Below are 17173 nucleotides of genomic sequence, written 5' to 3'. Positions count from 1 at the left end.
CCCCCTCCGGGTCGTGAAGTGAAACCTCAGGCCACGGCGGCTTCTGCGTCACGGAAATACATCATTCAACCGCAATGACTTCTGGGTGTTGTAGTTCTGCGTGTGGACTGGTTCCTGATTGTAGTGCTTCTTAATGATTGGATGTTGTGGGACCTTTATAAGACGGCGACTTCTCATTCGTCAGCCGGTAGCAGTTAAGTTTGAATTTGGTGGCGGCGGTCGTATGTCCAGTTAGCCACCGAGCCGATTCTCTCTCAGGTGGAGCAGCGAGGTTTTTCTCAGTCCTTGTTTTGGGATCCGCAGGTACATGACTTACGCTCTCTTTATGCCCAGACCCTGAAGGAGGGGAGTCCCTTTCTGTCCCTTTCGGTCCCCGTCCGCCCTCCCCCGTTCCTTTGCGGTTTCCTTAGTTCTCCTTCCTCCCTGACCCCTTGTCGTTCGGTCCCCCGCTCCCCACAGCCTCCACCGAAGCGCCATGGCTCCAGCTAGGAAGGGCCGCAGTCGATCAACTAAGACCAATTCGTTGCGGAGCCGGAAGCTCGCCTCCTTTCTTAAGGACTTCGACCGTGAAGGTAAGGGGCGGGGCCCGCCCGGGTAGTGGCGCCTACCTGGAACTCTCCCTTGGTCCTGGCGGGTTGGGACGCAGACAGCACAGATTCCAAACCCCATGCGTCCGCCGAGTGATCCGTGTCCTGTCGGCTCTGCCCTTTCGCAGTGCAAATCCGATACAAGCAAATTCAATCAGACAGGCAGAACCTCCTGAAGGAGATGGATAACCTGTACAACATCGAGATCTTGCGGCTCCCCAAGGCGCTGCGCGAGATGAACTGGCTCGACTACTTCGGTAAGAACTGCTGCAGTTTCCCCAGGCCTCGGCATGAAGCCCCTCTGTGGTTACAGAAACTGCAGACTGCCTTCAGAAGGAACTCAGCTCAAATGTTACCTTCTTAGTGAGGCCTACCCTGAGCACTGTTGAAAATTGCAGCCCTGCTGCCCCACTCCCATCTCCCCTCCTTGCTTTATCTTCCTCCATAGCACTTGTCATCATCTGACGCAGGGGTAGGCTAACTTTGTCTGTAAAGGGCTAGATAGTAAATATTTTAGGTTTTATGGGTCAGCAGGTTTCTGTTGCAACTGCTCAACTCTGCTGTTACATCTCCAGAACAGTTATAACAAATGGGCATGGCTATATTCCAGTAAAATTTTATGTATGGACACAGAACTTGAATTTCACATGATTTTCACATGTCACGAAATACTCTTCTCTTAGTACTGTTTCCAACCACTTAAAAATGTAAAAAAAACATTCTGAGCTCAAAGGCCATACCAAAGCAGGTGGGAACAGTTTGCTGATTCCTAATCCAACCTAATACGTTTTACCTATTTACTTTTGTTGATTACATATTCTCTCATCCACAACCGAGACTGTGGGCAGGAACTTTGTTATATCTGTAGCCAGAAACGTACCTGATAGGTACTAAGTGATCAGTAAAACTTTATTAAATGAGTGAATGAACAACTTTGTCTGTTACCAGAGCTCAGATAGAAGGGTGAGCCCTAGGGAGTTTTTTCTGCAGCTTATAGAAATTGCCAGTTTAAAAATGGACAAATCAGATTGTGATATGTAAAGATTCAGGAGTTTCCTGGCCAGAGAAAAATCCTAGCCTATTCGCCCGCCCCCTTGTTAAACAGCCAAGGAAGTGCAGGAAGCTGCCCTTTCTGCTGGATTAACTTTAATTTTTCCATTCTCTTTTATTAGTTACCCAGGCTGTAGCCTCCTTCCTGGATAGAAATGCATGTTCTGTTCACAGTAGCTAGTTGCCATCAAATCAGTACTGACTCATGATGACTCCATATGTGTCAGAGTAGAACTGTGCTTCATGGGGTTTTCAATGGTCGATTTTTTTGAAATTAGACCACCAGGCCTTTCTTCCAAGGCACCTTTGGGTGGACTCAAGCCTCCAACCTTTTGGTTAGCAGCCAAGCACGTTGACTGTTTGCACTACCAAAGGATTCTTCTGTTCACAGTAGACATTGAATGATCTTTCAACTTGCCCTTTTACTTATTCATTCATTTGCTCATTTCTACAAATATTCATCAATCATTTGTCAGTCACAATGCTAGGTGCTGAAGATGCATCAGGAAATTAAAAGACATTGTGCCTCAGGAGCTTATGGGTTAGTGTAGAGGATGATTAAAAATTTTACACATGATTTTATAATTAAAATTATGTGCTACAAGAGTAGTCACCAGTAAGCACATTTACATAGTGCTTCCTATGCTTTACATATGTTAATTAATTTTATCCCCGTAACAAGCTTATTGTTAATATTTTCTCCATTGTATACATGACAAGATTAAGGCACAGAGAGGGTAGTTAACTTTGCTCAAGGTCTCATAAGCTAGTTAGTGGCAGAGTCTATTTGAACCCAGATATTCTGGTTCCAAAGCCTGAGTTCTTGACTGTTATACAGAATGCTATGAGAGTTTCCAGCAGGAGAACCTAACCTAACTTTTTAATTCTACATCTAAATCTTGCAAAGACTTCTTCATTCAACCAACGTTTACTACCCAAGTACTATATGCCAGATTTTTGCCAGAAGCTATGGCTATTATTGCTATCCTCAAGGAATTCACAGTCAAGGCAAGGGTGGACACTGAAACGGCTCTGAGTAGTTGTTGGGTAGGAAGAGGGTGAGCAACTAACTCGGCACTTTGCAACAACCTACTGTGAGAGAAAAATAAACAGTTTTGGGGTCAAGGCAAACCTGAGTTCAAATTCCAGCTCTTTCATATTCCAGCTCTTTCATATTCCAGTTCTATGATCTTCCTCAAGTTACTTAATCATAGTTAATCTCTCTGGCCCCAGTTTCCCTATCTGTAGAGTAAGGATTGTGAGGATTGAGACATGGTGAGTAGAATGCTTGATACATAGTAGAGCCCATTGTTGAGGAGGTGACATTTGAGAAGAGTTTTGAAGAATGAATTAGGAGTTTGTTGAGTGCAGAGAAGTATTCCAGGTGGAGAAAGTAGGTCCTAGGGCACTTAGTCATGAGAGGCAGTGGCACATTTGGAGAGTGGTGAGAAGTTTGGTGTGGTGGAACATAGAGGAGGTCATGAGTAAGAGTCAAGGTTGGAGAAAGACTAGATTGTGAAGGCCCTGGAATGTTGTACCAAGGGTTTAATCTGGTCCAGTTTTAGAAAGATAACTGATAGTGTAGGGAAGATGAGTTACTGTTAAAATCTGTAATAACTAAATAACATGTTCTTTTTAAAGCCCTTGGAGGAAACAAGCAGGCCCTGGAAGAGGCAGCAACAGTAAGTGACCTGTCCTATTTTTGAACTGTTGGTTAGTTCTTTAGTCCAGTCATGGAATCCAACCAATGGGTGCTACTGTGGAAGAGGTTCCATAGGGAAGATTATTTGCTCGTGTCATGCCGTACAGAACTACAAATCAGAGCTTCTGATGTAATATGATATCCAATGTTATCACATCAAGTTGAGAGAATTCTAGTCTTAAAACCCCAGGGAAGAATGATACTTATACTTGTCTATGGAAGCTCTTAATTGGTAGGTGTGTCAGGAGTCCTAAGACTACCCTCAGGTTTGGTGATTTATTGGGATTCACAGGGCTCAGCATATAGTCGTACTTAGAGCTATGGTCTATGATAGCAGAAAGGCACAAAGCAAAATCAGCAAAGGGAAAATGTACAGGTGACAAAGTCTAGAGGAAATCAGGTACAAGCTTCCAAGAGTCCTCTCCCAGTGGAGTCACACAGGACATGCTTAATTCCTCCAATAACAAGTTGTAGCAACACATGTGAGATGCGTTCTACCAGGGAGTCTCATTAGAGACTTAATGGCCAGTATTTTTATTAAGGGCTGGCCATACAGGCACCCTGTGCTTAGTATGTACCAAAATTCTAGACTCCCAGAAGGAAAGTAGGTGTTCAGCATAAGCCATATTGTTTGTACAAACAGTTTAGGCACAGTGAGCCATTAGCATCAGGGAATGGTGAGAACCCTCCCAAAATTCAAGTTCCCAAATACCAGCCAAGGACCAACTTTGCAAGCTGACTTTTCTAAGCATAGCAGTCTCAGGTCTGCTATGTTAACTCTTTTATGCACTGTGGGTGATCAGTGGCCGGCCACCAGTGATAACCTCATAGCATGTCAGTTGTTTATAGAAACAGCAGAAATTTGGTGGGAATACCACCACACTCTTCTCCCTCAAGCATCACTAATCTTTTACAGCACTGTTTCTTACTAAGCCCAGATAGCCTCAGAATCCTCAGAGCACTCCATGTAGTCCTTACCACGCCAGAGATGAAAACCTGCGTTGTTCCTAGTCTAACACTTGTTCTGATGTTTACATGTACCCTGTGAGGAAAGGACATGAATCGTGTATGCTTCTGGCTATACCCATACACAGAGGTGGTAGTCACCACTGTGAACACATTTAGTTAGAATGGTGACTAGAAGCCCCTTTGAAGACCCAGGAGCATGATGGAACCCTTATGGAGACCTCTTGACTTGTAAAGAATGTGAAGTCTAACACAGGACCAAGTGTTGGAGAGGGTGTGGATCATTAGGAACTTGTATTGATTGCTGATAGGATGTGAACAAATGCAACCACTTTGGAAAACAATCTGGCATAATATCAAGGCTGAATGTTTGCATACCCTACAACCCTATAATGCCCTATCCCTGTGTATACAGCCCAGAGAGAACTTGGACATGTGCATCAGAGGCATGTATAAAATGGTTCAAAGTAGCAGTGTTTGTAATAGCAAAAAACTATTGACAGGAGAATGGAAAAATCCATTGTGGTATAGTCACATGGTGGAATATTATACAGCAGTGAAGACAAATTAACTACAACCACAAATAGTGGTCAAAACCAAACAAAATATTGTTTAACCATACGTATAATTGTGAAAAAAAAATGTATGATGTGCATGTACATAAACGTTAACATGCACATATGTATGTATCATAGACACTTTTTTCTTTTAAAGCAAATGGAATAATAATGGTTACCTATGGGGAGTGACAGGGTTAGGATCCAAAAAACCAAACCTCTTGCTGTCCAGTTGATTGCAACTCACAGCGACCCTATAAGACAGAGTAGAACTGTCCAGTAAGGTTTCCAAGGAGCAGCTGGTGGATTTGAACTGCCAACCTTTTGGTTAACAACCAAGCTCTTAACCGCTATGCCATCAGAGTTAGGATAGTGGGCACCTTTAGGGGAGAGACAAGGAAATAGGACAGGGAAGGAATACATAGCTAGAAGCAAGTTATTGGCAATGTTCTAGGTCTCCGGTTGGGTGGTGGGTTTATGGGAGTTTGTCATAGGTAACATGATAAAAAAAAGTATGTTTTGTTATAAGTAATGTGACATTCTTATATATATCAAATTAATTGTTTTTAATGTTAAAATATTGTTCCTCCTATTTGATGGATCTGGTGTTTTCTGGCTATCTTTGGCACAGGCTGACCTTGATATCACAGAAATAAACAAACTAACAGCAGAAGCTATTCAGACACCCCTGAAAGCTGCCAAAAGTGAGTACTTTTCAAAACCCCTTGTTGAACTGAGAATGCTGAGGTCCAGGGTGGTTGTTGGCTGCTCAGGCAGGGCCTAACTGGTGGGGCCTCTGGTTCTCTGTCTTGTAAATCCAGAAATTTGATTTTGGCCAGTACATTCTGGATGTTGTTGTGTCTCAAGAGACTGATATGTGAGCTAAAGGGAAAGGGAAAAAAAAAGAAGCTATGCTGGTTTGTAAATCAGTGTCAAACCAGTACAGGATGGCTGAGATCATCCACTTCTGGTGCCAAATGTGTGGTAGATAATAAATCCCACTCCCCACGCCAACTGCCTCTAGTAGAAATTTCAGCTTCCCTTCCCTGGTCAGTCCAGACCCCAGCTGCTCCACGCAGCGCTCTCTCTCAGCTGCATTCACCCAGGCCTATGTCAGCGGGTACTGGCCCTTTCTCTCTTTCTTCGGTTTGATAATTTGTTGAAACAAATCACAAATTCCAGGGAAAGGCCTATCTTTAATCTAGCAGAAAAAAGGATAGGGTGAGGTCCAGGAGGTGTCTTGGCACAGAGCTTCCGTGTCCCTGATGTTGGCTCTCACCAACCCAGAAGCTACAGTGAGCTTCCATCTTCCAAGGCTTTTATTGGCCTCCAATAAAAGACTATATCATGCCTCCTGAGGCTTAGTCAGCATTGGGCCCCCAGGTGATCCCTTTTCGTCTGGTAATCCCCGACTCATTAGCCTCAGGTGTGGTACAACTCAGCACCAGGACCAAAGGCCAAATTATTTACCCAAATTATTAGAATGGACTCAGGGCAGAGTGAGCAAGGGGATTCCACACCCTACAGCTGGGAACCAATCATTGTTTGGATAGCAAGATTTAGAGAGGTGTTTAAAGGCACAGTAATACCAAACTGAGACTCTTCCTGATGTAATCAGAAGGGTGGAAAGAGGATTGTAAACGGAATAACTTTCTTAGTATGTAATTCCATGTTACTCAGTCCAGTGATCTGTGTATGCAAAACCATCTATAAGACACTCTGGGAAACATTGTCTTATAGGAAAAGTGATATGGGAAGCCAGGTTTGTAATCAGAGGTTACTCAGTGAGCGGGACTCAGGCCAGACTGAGTGGTGATGTGGACTTAACGTCATTGTCATTAAGCTGTATCTAGCTCTTGTGAGGACTGACCCAAGGCCTGGATTTCATGGCTGCCCCCCAGGGCACCTTCTCCACTAGGCAGGGCCAGAAACCCCGTCTGGTTCTTGTTCTGACTTGCCTGCCATGAAGAAAGCATGATGTGTCTGCTTTCTTAATGTCACATTCCAGTCCTGCCTCCCTGAGATTACAATGAGGTAATTGGACTTGGGTGTTCCCAGAGTTCCTCAGCCACATATTTATAATCTCTTAGGTTGGAAACCCTGGTGGTGTAGTGGTTAAGTGCTATGGCTGCTAACCAAAAGGTCAGCAGTTCATATCCAACAGGCGCTCCTTGGAAACTCTATGGGGCAGTTCTGCTCTGTTCTGTAGGGTTGCTATGAGTCGGAATCGACTCGACGGCAACGGGTGGTGTGGTTAGGCCACTTTGGGTCATTTCTACTCTTCAGGTAATCTCATTAGTTTCTGAGTTCCACCAGTTTTGCTTACTGGGGGCGGGGGTGTACAGGAGGGGGGTGTTCTGATTTCACTTCTGGGAACTGAACACACCAGGACCAATATCAACCAACAGTTAAAATTGTTTTTGAGCCCTTATTTAATGTGTCAGAGTTGCAGCTGAATTTAAAAAAAAAAAAACACTTAAAAGTTGTTTAGTCTGATCTCTCTTCCCATGGTTAAATGCATGAATTTTCTCTGCAGAATTCCTGCTCAGGATTGTCTAGATTATGGTTATATAGCAATGGGACACTCATTACTTTTTACTGAGTAGACACTAAGACTATTAGAAAATTCTTCCCAATTTTGAGCCAGAGTTACCTTGTGGTACCTACATATTGACACTAGTTTTGCTTTTTGGTGTTCTATAGAACCATGTTAACCCTTTTCCATATGACAACCCCTTAAATATTAAAAATTGTTATTCCTCTAGCTTCATCAATCTTAAACATCCTTCATACTCCTCCTCCTAAGAAGATAACTGTAATGATAATATACCATTATTATGACATGTTGAGAATGTTCCCTCTGTGTCAGATACTCAAAGGGCATTACGTTCATTCATTCCACAAATATTTATTGAAATCTTATTATGTGGCAGGCACAGTTCTAGGGTTCAGGGATACAAGAGTAAAAATAACACTGTTCTTGTGGAGCTCATGTTCCAAGCCTCACAATATCCCTGTCTAGTGATTACTCCCTTTTATAGATGGGAAACTGAGGCACAGGGCAGTTAAAGCTATGTGACCTAGTAAGTGGTAGTACCAGGACACAAGTTCAGGTCTGCTGGCCTTCAGTCTGTGCGCTGAATCAGAATGCCGGGCTGCCCCTATCAGGTGTCATGTGGGGTTTCTGACCATCTGATTAGTTTCTTTTGTCTAAACTCTCTTTTTAAAAAGTCATATTCTTCATTTTAGGTCTATTTCTTGATTACAGCTTAAGGTCACATAAGGTTTATTCCTTGTAAGAAATGTGAATGTATGAAAGTTTATTCTTATTGGAAATATCACACTATTCAACTGTTTCTTATAGCCCGAAAAGCAATACAAATGGATGAAGTGATAGCAGAAGAAGAAGAAGAAAATAAAAATAAGAATTTACAAATTACAAGAGTAAGTAGGCACTCAGGTTGGGGAATGAGGGCTAAGAGGCCTGAGGAAATACGAAGATGCATAATATACTTGTTTCCCTCCCAGACAGAGTTAACAGTTTAGTAGAGAAGATCCCATTTTAAACAGGTAAATAACAAAACTGATAATACAGGCAGGTACAAAGTGCGTAGAACATAGAGGAAGAAACTGTCAAGTCTTAACTACCCCATTAGGTTGCTGCCAGGCCTTCAAAGGTGGGTGAGATTTCACTAGCTGGAGTAGAAAGGGAAGAGACTTCAGGAAGAGGGATGGAAGTGTATTGTCCATCTAAGGAACAGGAAGCAGTTTGGTTTGGCTGGGATATAAGCTGTGAGGGTTATATGGGTAGGGTAGAGACCAGGTGTTGGATGGCCTTGCGTGTCAAACTTGGAAATTTGAATTTCATCAAGTAGGTAACAGAAAGTGACATCAGTATTTCAGTACAACAATATTTAGGATAGATGAGAGATCTAGAGACAAGGAGACCAATTAGGAGGCTATTTTTATTTTTAAGAAAAATGTGCATATTTTTACATCTTTAAATATGCTTCTATATTATTTAGTTTGTGAAGCAAAGGTGAAAATTTTAGAAATTAGTATCATTTTTTAAATTGTGCTAAAATATATATCACCAAAAAATTGCCATTTCAGCCAGTTTTAAATTACAATTCAGTGACATCAACTACATTCATCTCACTGTACAGCTATCACCACTATCCATTTCCAAAAAATAATTCTATGATCTCATACAGAAGCCCAGTACCCTGTAAACTACTGTACTTCTTAAGCTGAGGCACTGACATGGTAGGAAGAGAAGAGGTGGTTTTGAGATAAATGTTAAAGGAGAGACTGAGCAGGACTGGTGGAGGAACCCGAGATGCCTGAATGGCTTCTGGCTTAGGCATTTGCTGTCTAGTGAGCTGTGGGACACAGAAGAAGAATAGTGTTTGACATGTTGAGTGTTTAATACTTTTCCAGGACATCTAGGCTAGACAGAAATTTCAGCCTGGAGCTCAGGGACAAGGAGGAAATTGAGAGAGCCACTGATTGCCAGGTCTTCAGCTGGTTGTCCATGTGTGAGTGGATGAGGTTGTACAGGGAGCGGGAAGAGGGAGGCAGGCTGAGGATGGATCCTAGGAGTGGATGTAGAAAGAGGAGCTAGTGAGGCAGACGGCAGAGGGACAGCCAGAGAAGTAGGGAAGATGGATCTTGGAAGAAAGGGAGGGGAGAACTGCCAGAAAGGAAGGAGTGATTCTTGTCAGGTACCTCAGCTGAGTCAGGAAGGGTGAGGACTACAGAGGGACCCTTGGATTGAGCACCCAAGATATCCTTAGTGACCTTCGCAGCCGCACTTTCTGTAAAACGGGGCTGGGGTGGGGGGCAGGCTACAATAAGTTCAAAAGAGATTTACCTTTAATTTTGGCCAAAATCCTATATTCTGAAGACCCAGCCAGTATAAACCTTTAGTTGGTTAATTATGTTCTAAATTATTTAAATTCAATTCTGTGAGGAAGTCCTTACATTTACTATTAATTTTCTTTTCCAGAGCTAGAGCTGACCTCCCCCACTCCTTTTTTTTTTTTTTTGTTTAAACCCTTCCTTACCGTTCCCCTCTGCTGGGCTTTCTGTAACCTCAGTTTCATTTGACTGTGACTTCAGGTTAAAAGGTGTCCTCCATCCAAGAAGAGAACCCAGTCTATACAAGGAAAAGGCAGAAGCAAAAGGTAATAGGTTTTCCAGATTTAGATATGTGTTCTTGGTTTCACTGGAGAGCCCCGTACATCATGGCAGAAATAGGGGGTAAAAAGGGCTTTTGTGCTGGAGTTTGAATAGAGCATAAAATCATCGAATCCTTGAGTGAGCTGGAGGGGCTTCTAGAAATGGTCTCACCTTCTAACCCAACACCTTCTCCAATTCTTCTGCCCATCTTTGCCATCCTCCCCCACTTGATTTTTAATTCGGACAAGGAGAGTTAGGCCTGGAAAAACGCGGTTACACACTGCAGATATGTTTAGTTGCCTGAAAGTCCATATGCAGAGCTACCCCATAGTCAGTGATAAAGTGGCTGCCACCTTATTTAGTTAGTTTCTTGAAATGTCCTCCTAATCCTGCTAAGTATAGAATCATCATGGGCTTGAACTGATGATGCTGGACGCTAATAAACAATTTGGGCAGGGGGACTACTGCTTCTCAAACAAGCTTAGAGAAGTAGTCATCGGGATGTGTGTCTGAAGGAGGGACTGACACCTCATTTCTCCCTGAGCGGCGGTGACAGGACAGTAACTAGCCTCCTAGTGAGAGGACCAGACCTCCAGTTGGGGGAGCCTGCAGATTGTTAAGGGGCTGTCTCCTGGGTTCAGAGTTCTGGCTCTACCTTAATTAGCTGTGTGATCCTGGGCAAGTTACTTAAACTTGATTTCTTCTTCTATGAAATGAGGATAATAATGGTGCCTCCCTCATCAGGTTATGAGGGTTACATGTTAATCTATGTCAGGTGCTCAGAACGGTATCTCACGGTGCTCTCTCCTGCCTCTGCTGCAGCTATTACTGGGTCTGAGAGTTGGCATACCTAATGGCTGTTTCTTACTTATAGGTCAAGCCGTTGTAACACTGTTACCCCAGCTATGAACCGACTGGAGTTGTCTATGATAAAACCAACGCCAGGCCTGACACCCAGGTTTGATTCAAGGTGAGTCTTGAAAGCAGCCTTTGGATATTGGTGGGAGCCCCGAATCTGACATTTATCAGAGAAGGAGTGTTTAAGAAAACAGGCCCTATCCTTAGCCTGAGAAGCCATTGCAGAGGAGGGTAAGTGTCTGGGCTTCCCAGTGTTTGCCTTTCCCCCAAGGGTGGGTTTACATTCTCACCCACTGTCAGTAGCGAAATGATTCTTTATATGATGAGAGGGAAGAGAACATTCTTCTTGGAGGCTTCTATGTGATTTTTTTGGACTTTTCTAATTCTGATAAGAGGCTTTTTTTTTTTTTTCTTAAATGGATAGGCACTCTCCTATACCCTTGGTAAGAGTGAAAATTGAACCACCTTTTTGGAGGGCAATAAGGACAAGGATGTTATTGCAACATAAGTTAATATCTCTCATACCAGAACCAGTTGCCGTCAAGTCAGTTTCAACTCATGGCAACCCCATGTGTGTCAGAGTAGAACTGTGCTCCATAAGGTTTTCAGTGGCTGATTTTTCAGAATTAGGTTACCAGGCCTTTCTTCCAAGGCACCAGTGAGTTCACCTGCGCCTCCAATCTTTTGTTTAGCAGCAGAGCACGTTAACCATTTGCACGGCCAGTGAACTTCAGTAATTTTCATAGGGAATGCTATATAACCACTAAAAAGAAGTGCTGATCAGGTAAGATCTTCATGATTATAGAACATCTCCAAGCAAGTTGCAGAAGAGTGTGTGATATAAGATCTCATTTGCTTTTATATGCATAGAAAGTTTCTGAAAGGATACATATGGAAGGAAGAGTGATTACTTCTGGGAGTAGGGGAAGAAGTGATTATCTCTGGGGTGGGGAGGGTGAGGAAGACTTAACTTTCTACAAGAATTCCCATTCTTCTTTACTGTTTGTTTTGCACATGAGCGTATAGTAAAGACACTTAGGGGAAGACAGGTAGCAGCATTTTAACTGCCTTAACAAAGTTAGCTTGGGAACTAATATAATAATCACCTCTGGATCATCCTCCTTTGACCCTGGAAAATTCCTTTTGATGGAAGCATTTAGGTGCTCTTGGAAACACATTAAGCACAGTTTATTTCTGGCTTCGTGGATGGCTGGCATCATACGGGGCTTATGGACCTAAAATTTACATGGATACAGATTAACTTTTGCTAGATGTTATGTTTAATAATTACAGTTTCCTTTCTCCAGCTGTGTTTAGACATTACTACTTAAAAACAATTTTTCCCCAAATTTAGAACTCGCCTTCTTAGAAATGCAACTTGAGGACAGATGGGGGTTGGAAGAGCCTGGTGTCATTCAAATTGCCAGGCCATCTTCACAGAGATTTTCCCACTTTATAGAGTCTTCAAGACCCCAGGCCTGCGCACTCCAGCAGCCAGAGAGCGGATTTACAACGTCTCAGTGAATGGCAGCCCCCTCGCTGACAGCAAAGAGATTTTCCTCACAGTGCCGGTGGGAGGCGGAGAGGTAAAGTATTTCAGAAGGCAGCAAGGCCACGGTGTGCTGTGTAGTCAAGCCTTTCTTTTCTCTGGTCCATAACCCACTTCTCTCCCACGAAGTCCTTTCAGTTGCATGGGTCCTGATCTCCACACTCTGCAGGACCCAGAACCCAGTTTTCTCTCCTAGGTTCAAGGCCCAGACTGGAAAGCTCCTTGCCCTAGCTCTGGGTTCCATTTGCTCATCAGCTAACATTTGCCCACCTGTCTTGTAGCAGGCCTGAGATGTACAAGACATGCTTCCTGCCGTTGAGAAGCAGCTTAGTAGCCAAGATAGATGCGTTCACAATTGACTATAGTATCATGTGATAGGTGGAATAATAGAGACTTTCAAGGGAGTACAGAGGACAAAACATTCAAGGTATGCGCTTAGTCTAAAAAGGGGAGCCTGAGTGTGCCTTCAACTCTGTATACTTAAAGAGGTTCTGAAGCAGGCTGAGCCCAGTTCCCCTGGGCTGAGTCAAGCAAGCTGCAGCCTCAGCTCCTATGAGGGAAAGATGGTTTATCTCAGATGTGGCCTGCCAGGATTTCTCAGCTAATGTGCTTGCCTTTGCACCTGGATGATCCAGCCACTGACCGGCGTGATTGTTTCCTTAGAGCTAACAGCCTCTCCTGCCCGCCTTGCTATTTCTCCATCCCAGCCATTCCCCTCTGTCAAGTGCAGAATATCAAGCGGACCCCCCTGGGCACAGTGGGCGGCAGGCCGGGTGGGGGTTCCTGCCATAAGGGGAATACCAATGGAACCCACTCTCCTGTCTATATAGAGCATGCGATTATTAGCCAGTGACTTGCGGAGGATTGATATCACCCAACTGGATCCAGAGGCCTTGGGAAGCATTAAGAAGCTCTCTGTAAGTCTCATTTATTCATCTCCACACATAGGATGCTTCCATTCACTTTCTTGGTTTAGGTTTACTTAGGATTGACTTTTGGGTCTGGGCTGTTGCTTTCTAAGAATTGTACTGCCTAATTTTCCCGAGGGATTTGACTGTTAGCATACTTTTATAGCAATAATCTGCCACTAAATCGATGCTGAGTTTGGGTCCATCCCAGGTTGCCTACCACAGAAGTTCCACAACAGAATGAAAATTCTGTCTCCTGCAGGCAGTTAGTGCCAGGGTATCTCAGGACACGCTTGACTGCCAGGAACTGAAACTTATTCACAATAGTTTAGGAAGGGGATAAGTTTCTGGAACCTCACAGAAACAAAGAGCTGAACAACCAGACTTCTAGAGAGGTGGGGACCTCAGCAACAGGAGTATGTGGACTGCCATTCCAGCGCATCCACCTCCCTGTAGCGTCTGTCTTTAGGGCCTGTGCACTCATTTCTGTCACACATCTTCATTCCTCTCTCTTGGCAGATAACCCCCATGAGACTCTTGGTTCTGATCTCCCTTAACACTGGCTTGTATGTGGTTTTGGGTAGCCACACCTCCAACTCTTAACTTTATTGCTCCATTCAAGAGGAAGAGTTTAATTGGTTCACCTTTAGTCAGATGGCCGTCCCTGGCCCAATCAGCCATGGTCTTGGGTGGTAGATGGGAGCACTTGGTGCAGACATGGCTGCCTAGGCCCACCCTTCTGTAGGGTATGGGAAGGGAACGTTCAAGGAAGGGGACAAGGGCAGAACTGGCTTTCCAACATGTCCTATTGAACACAGACCCAGTGCTAAGATCCACATACAACCAGCCACTCAAATCTTATGACAGTGATCATCTAGCTGAGTAATAGCATTACTGTTCCCAAATTATACCTTCACTGTCTCATTTAAGATGTTATTTACTCTTTTGTAAGAAAGTGAGGTTCAGAAAGGTTTGTGATACCAATAGAGATTGGAGGGGCTGAGATTCCCTCTCAGCCCTGCCTGGCTCCAGATCCACTGGTACCTGGCTAGACTGTGAGTGGCTAACTGGGCAGGCATGCCAAGTGCCATCTCTAAATTCTCTGCCTCTTTTTCTTTCTAGAGCCGTCTTGCCCAGATCTGCAGCAGCATACAGTCCCACAAATGAGGCTGCTTTTCCAAGAAGCCAAACAGGATGAACCTTTCATAGGCACCTCTTGGACCCTCAAAAGACTTCTTCCCTTCGGGCTTACTATTTGTTTGTGATCCTCTTCGGGACTTCAGGGAGAGGGAGAGCAGGAGACACTCTGTTCCCCAGTCATTAGATAAAGCTTTGCTTCTGCTTCTAGCCTCATGCCTCCCAACCCAGGTGACCCCAGACATTGTCTGCTGCGTCCATGAAATCAAAACGCTGTCATTCTCCCAGCCGAATTCTTCCTGCCCTCTGAGCCACTGCCTCCTGTAAGTCAGAATTCTCTCTGCCTTGCCCTACCTCCAGTGGAGGTGGATGGAAGAACCTCATGTTTCTGGGAAGACTGCCTACCCCCCTCATCAGAGAACACTGCATCTGGCACTTCTCTGTGAACGCTTGAGGCTGGGAGGCTTAGTTCAGCGAAGTGTTGTGGACTACAAGAGGGCAGATCCAGGAAGCTGGGAGGGACTGGACAGAGCAGGCCAGGACAGCAGAACACTGTATGTCACAGTAGTGACCACAACAGTAGGACATACACACCCCTCCCACACCCGCCCCCCCTTTCTCCTCCTGCGTTGGATGCTAAACGGGATGATGGAATCTCACCTGCCATGCCCGTAGTTCTGACTCTTGGGAGAGAGTTTTGTATTTTTTCCTGTTTACTGAAGACCAAAAATTCATTTGGAGGCAGCTTCCATGTCTTGCTCCTCTACCTCTTTAGCAGTGGGAATTTGGGTAAGGGAATTGGAGGACTTAGTCTAGGGTTTTTAAGTGACGGGCCACAGAGTAACTTCCTAAGCCATCCATGGTCCAGTGGTCCCTGCCAGGTCTATAGACTTGGCAGAGAGCACTTCTTATGGGGTCTGTCAGAGGAGCAAATATAGCTTGTCTGGTAGCCTCATTCCATGTGTTTCGCCTGCACCCTGCGCATGGACTAGTTATGTGGCAGTCAGCAGTGAGATCCTTGTGCTCCAGCGAGCCTCTCTGCCACAAAGAATCATGGGATGTGTTCTAAGAATATGGGAACTGAGAGTCCCCCACCACAGGTACACCAGTTTTCTCATGAATGGCTCTTCGTTGTACTCTGTATTATTTTGCTACATGACCATTCTAGTAAGCCAATCCTGTTCAAGTTGTATTCTTTGAAGTTGTTTTAGTCTCTCTTTCCTGAGACTTTTGTACATATTATTTTCCTGAGTAATGGTATCTCTAAACTAATTTGTTCTTATCAGAGCGACTGAAAGTTACCTTGTTTTCAATAAATTGTGGGTTTTTATGGATATTCAGCCTGCCTGTCATTTCCAAGCTGTGCTGCCTGGACTGGGGGATCATTTCGGAGCTGAAGCTATTGGAGTGGGAGTCCACTCCAGGAAACAACTTCAGCTACTTTCCTAAGATGTGAATACTTTAACATCAGGCAGAATCTCTCTGACATCTGAAGGGAGGGCCTTCAGGATCCAGGGCATAGTAACCTCAGTCTCCAAGCAGGTTTCCCTAAACACCTTCATTCCATGAGCTAGAAATGTACATCTGGGAGGATAAAATCTAGGGTACCTGTAGCTTACCTGTATAGTCAAGTCTCATTGGCCAAGAACAAAGGGTCAAGGATAATTCTGTAATCATGCTTCTCATTCCCCAGAGTTCTGGGGTCTGGAAGATCTGCCTTGCTAGAATTGTTTCTGCATTGAAAATGACTGACACGGAACTAATGGCGGAGGAGGGTTCTGCCTGAGAAGGAAACAATCGGGTAATCGGTTAACCGGGTCACCTGGTGTTAAACAGTTTTACGGAGAAGGAGCCCCTTGGTCAGTGACAGCATTTGGATTAACTCGCTTCAAGTAAAGTAACCCAGTTTACAAAGCCACTAAGCCTGACACTTCTTATCAGTGTTGAGAAGGCAGCACTTAGGCTCCAACATACTTCACCCACAGCAAGGTTCATCTTTTCACTCCATTTGCACCACTGCCTAAATGAACCTAATTGTAGGCAATGCATAGTATGTAGCAGGTACCTAATAAATGCCTTTTGGGTGACTGACATTGAGGGGTCCCTCATTCTGTATAAGGGGCTGCCTTGGCAGGTAATATGTTCCCCATCACAGGAGTTTTAATCATGGGCTGAACTAGCACAGGGCTGGGATGTTGCAAAGAAAATTTAGATCTTACTGCCAGTCCAGAAACCAAAAGGGCCTGCAGTTATACTTTTAACCTGTTATTTTCTAATTTTTTTCATACAAAAATTTATACATACATTGTATGTGACTCTAATTGCTCTCCCCATACTGTGACAGCACACTCCTCCTTTCCACCCGATTCCCCATGTCCATTCAACCAATTCCTAACCCTCTGCCTTCCCATCTCACCTCCCGACAGAAGCTGCCCGTTTAGTCTCTTGTATCTGCTTGAGCTAAGAGGCACACTCCTCAGGAGTATCACTTTATGTCCCCCAGTCCAGTCGAATCCCTGTCTGAAGAGTTGGCCTCAGAAATTGTTTTAGTTCTGGGCTGATAGAGAACCCAGGGGCCATGCTTTCCGGGGTACCTCCAGTCTCAGTTGACCATTAAGTCTGGTCTTATTAGAGTTCTGCACCCCACCTTTCTCCTGCTCCATCCGGGACTCTGTTGT

The 17173-nt window shown here is 44.3% G+C and overlaps 1 protein-coding gene across 1 annotated transcript; it reads left to right on the top strand.

Moving 5' to 3' along the window:
- The first annotated feature begins 227 nt into the window (after positions 1-227).
- On the top strand, positions 228-15003 carry CDCA8 (cell division cycle associated 8). Its single transcript, XM_004371925.2, has 11 exons — positions 228-303; positions 460-572; positions 716-844; positions 3279-3319; positions 5494-5566; positions 8227-8306; positions 9984-10048; positions 10918-11013; positions 12361-12487; positions 13281-13367; positions 14481-15003. The coding sequence occupies exons 2-11, from the start codon at positions 476-478 to the stop codon at positions 14523-14525; spliced, it is 840 nt and encodes a 279-aa protein (XP_004371982.1). The 5' UTR covers positions 228-303; positions 460-475; the 3' UTR covers positions 14526-15003.
- Positions 15004-17173: the final 2170 nt, after the last annotated feature.

Source organism: Trichechus manatus, unplaced genomic scaffold, assembly GCF_000243295.1.
Source record: "Trichechus manatus latirostris isolate Lorelei unplaced genomic scaffold, TriManLat1.0 scaffold00015, whole genome shotgun sequence".
Classification (NCBI taxonomy): Eukaryota; Metazoa; Chordata; class Mammalia; order Sirenia; family Trichechidae; genus Trichechus; species Trichechus manatus.
The sequence above is the reverse complement of the archived record's forward strand: the minus strand, read 5'-3'. Positions and strand labels throughout refer to the sequence as shown.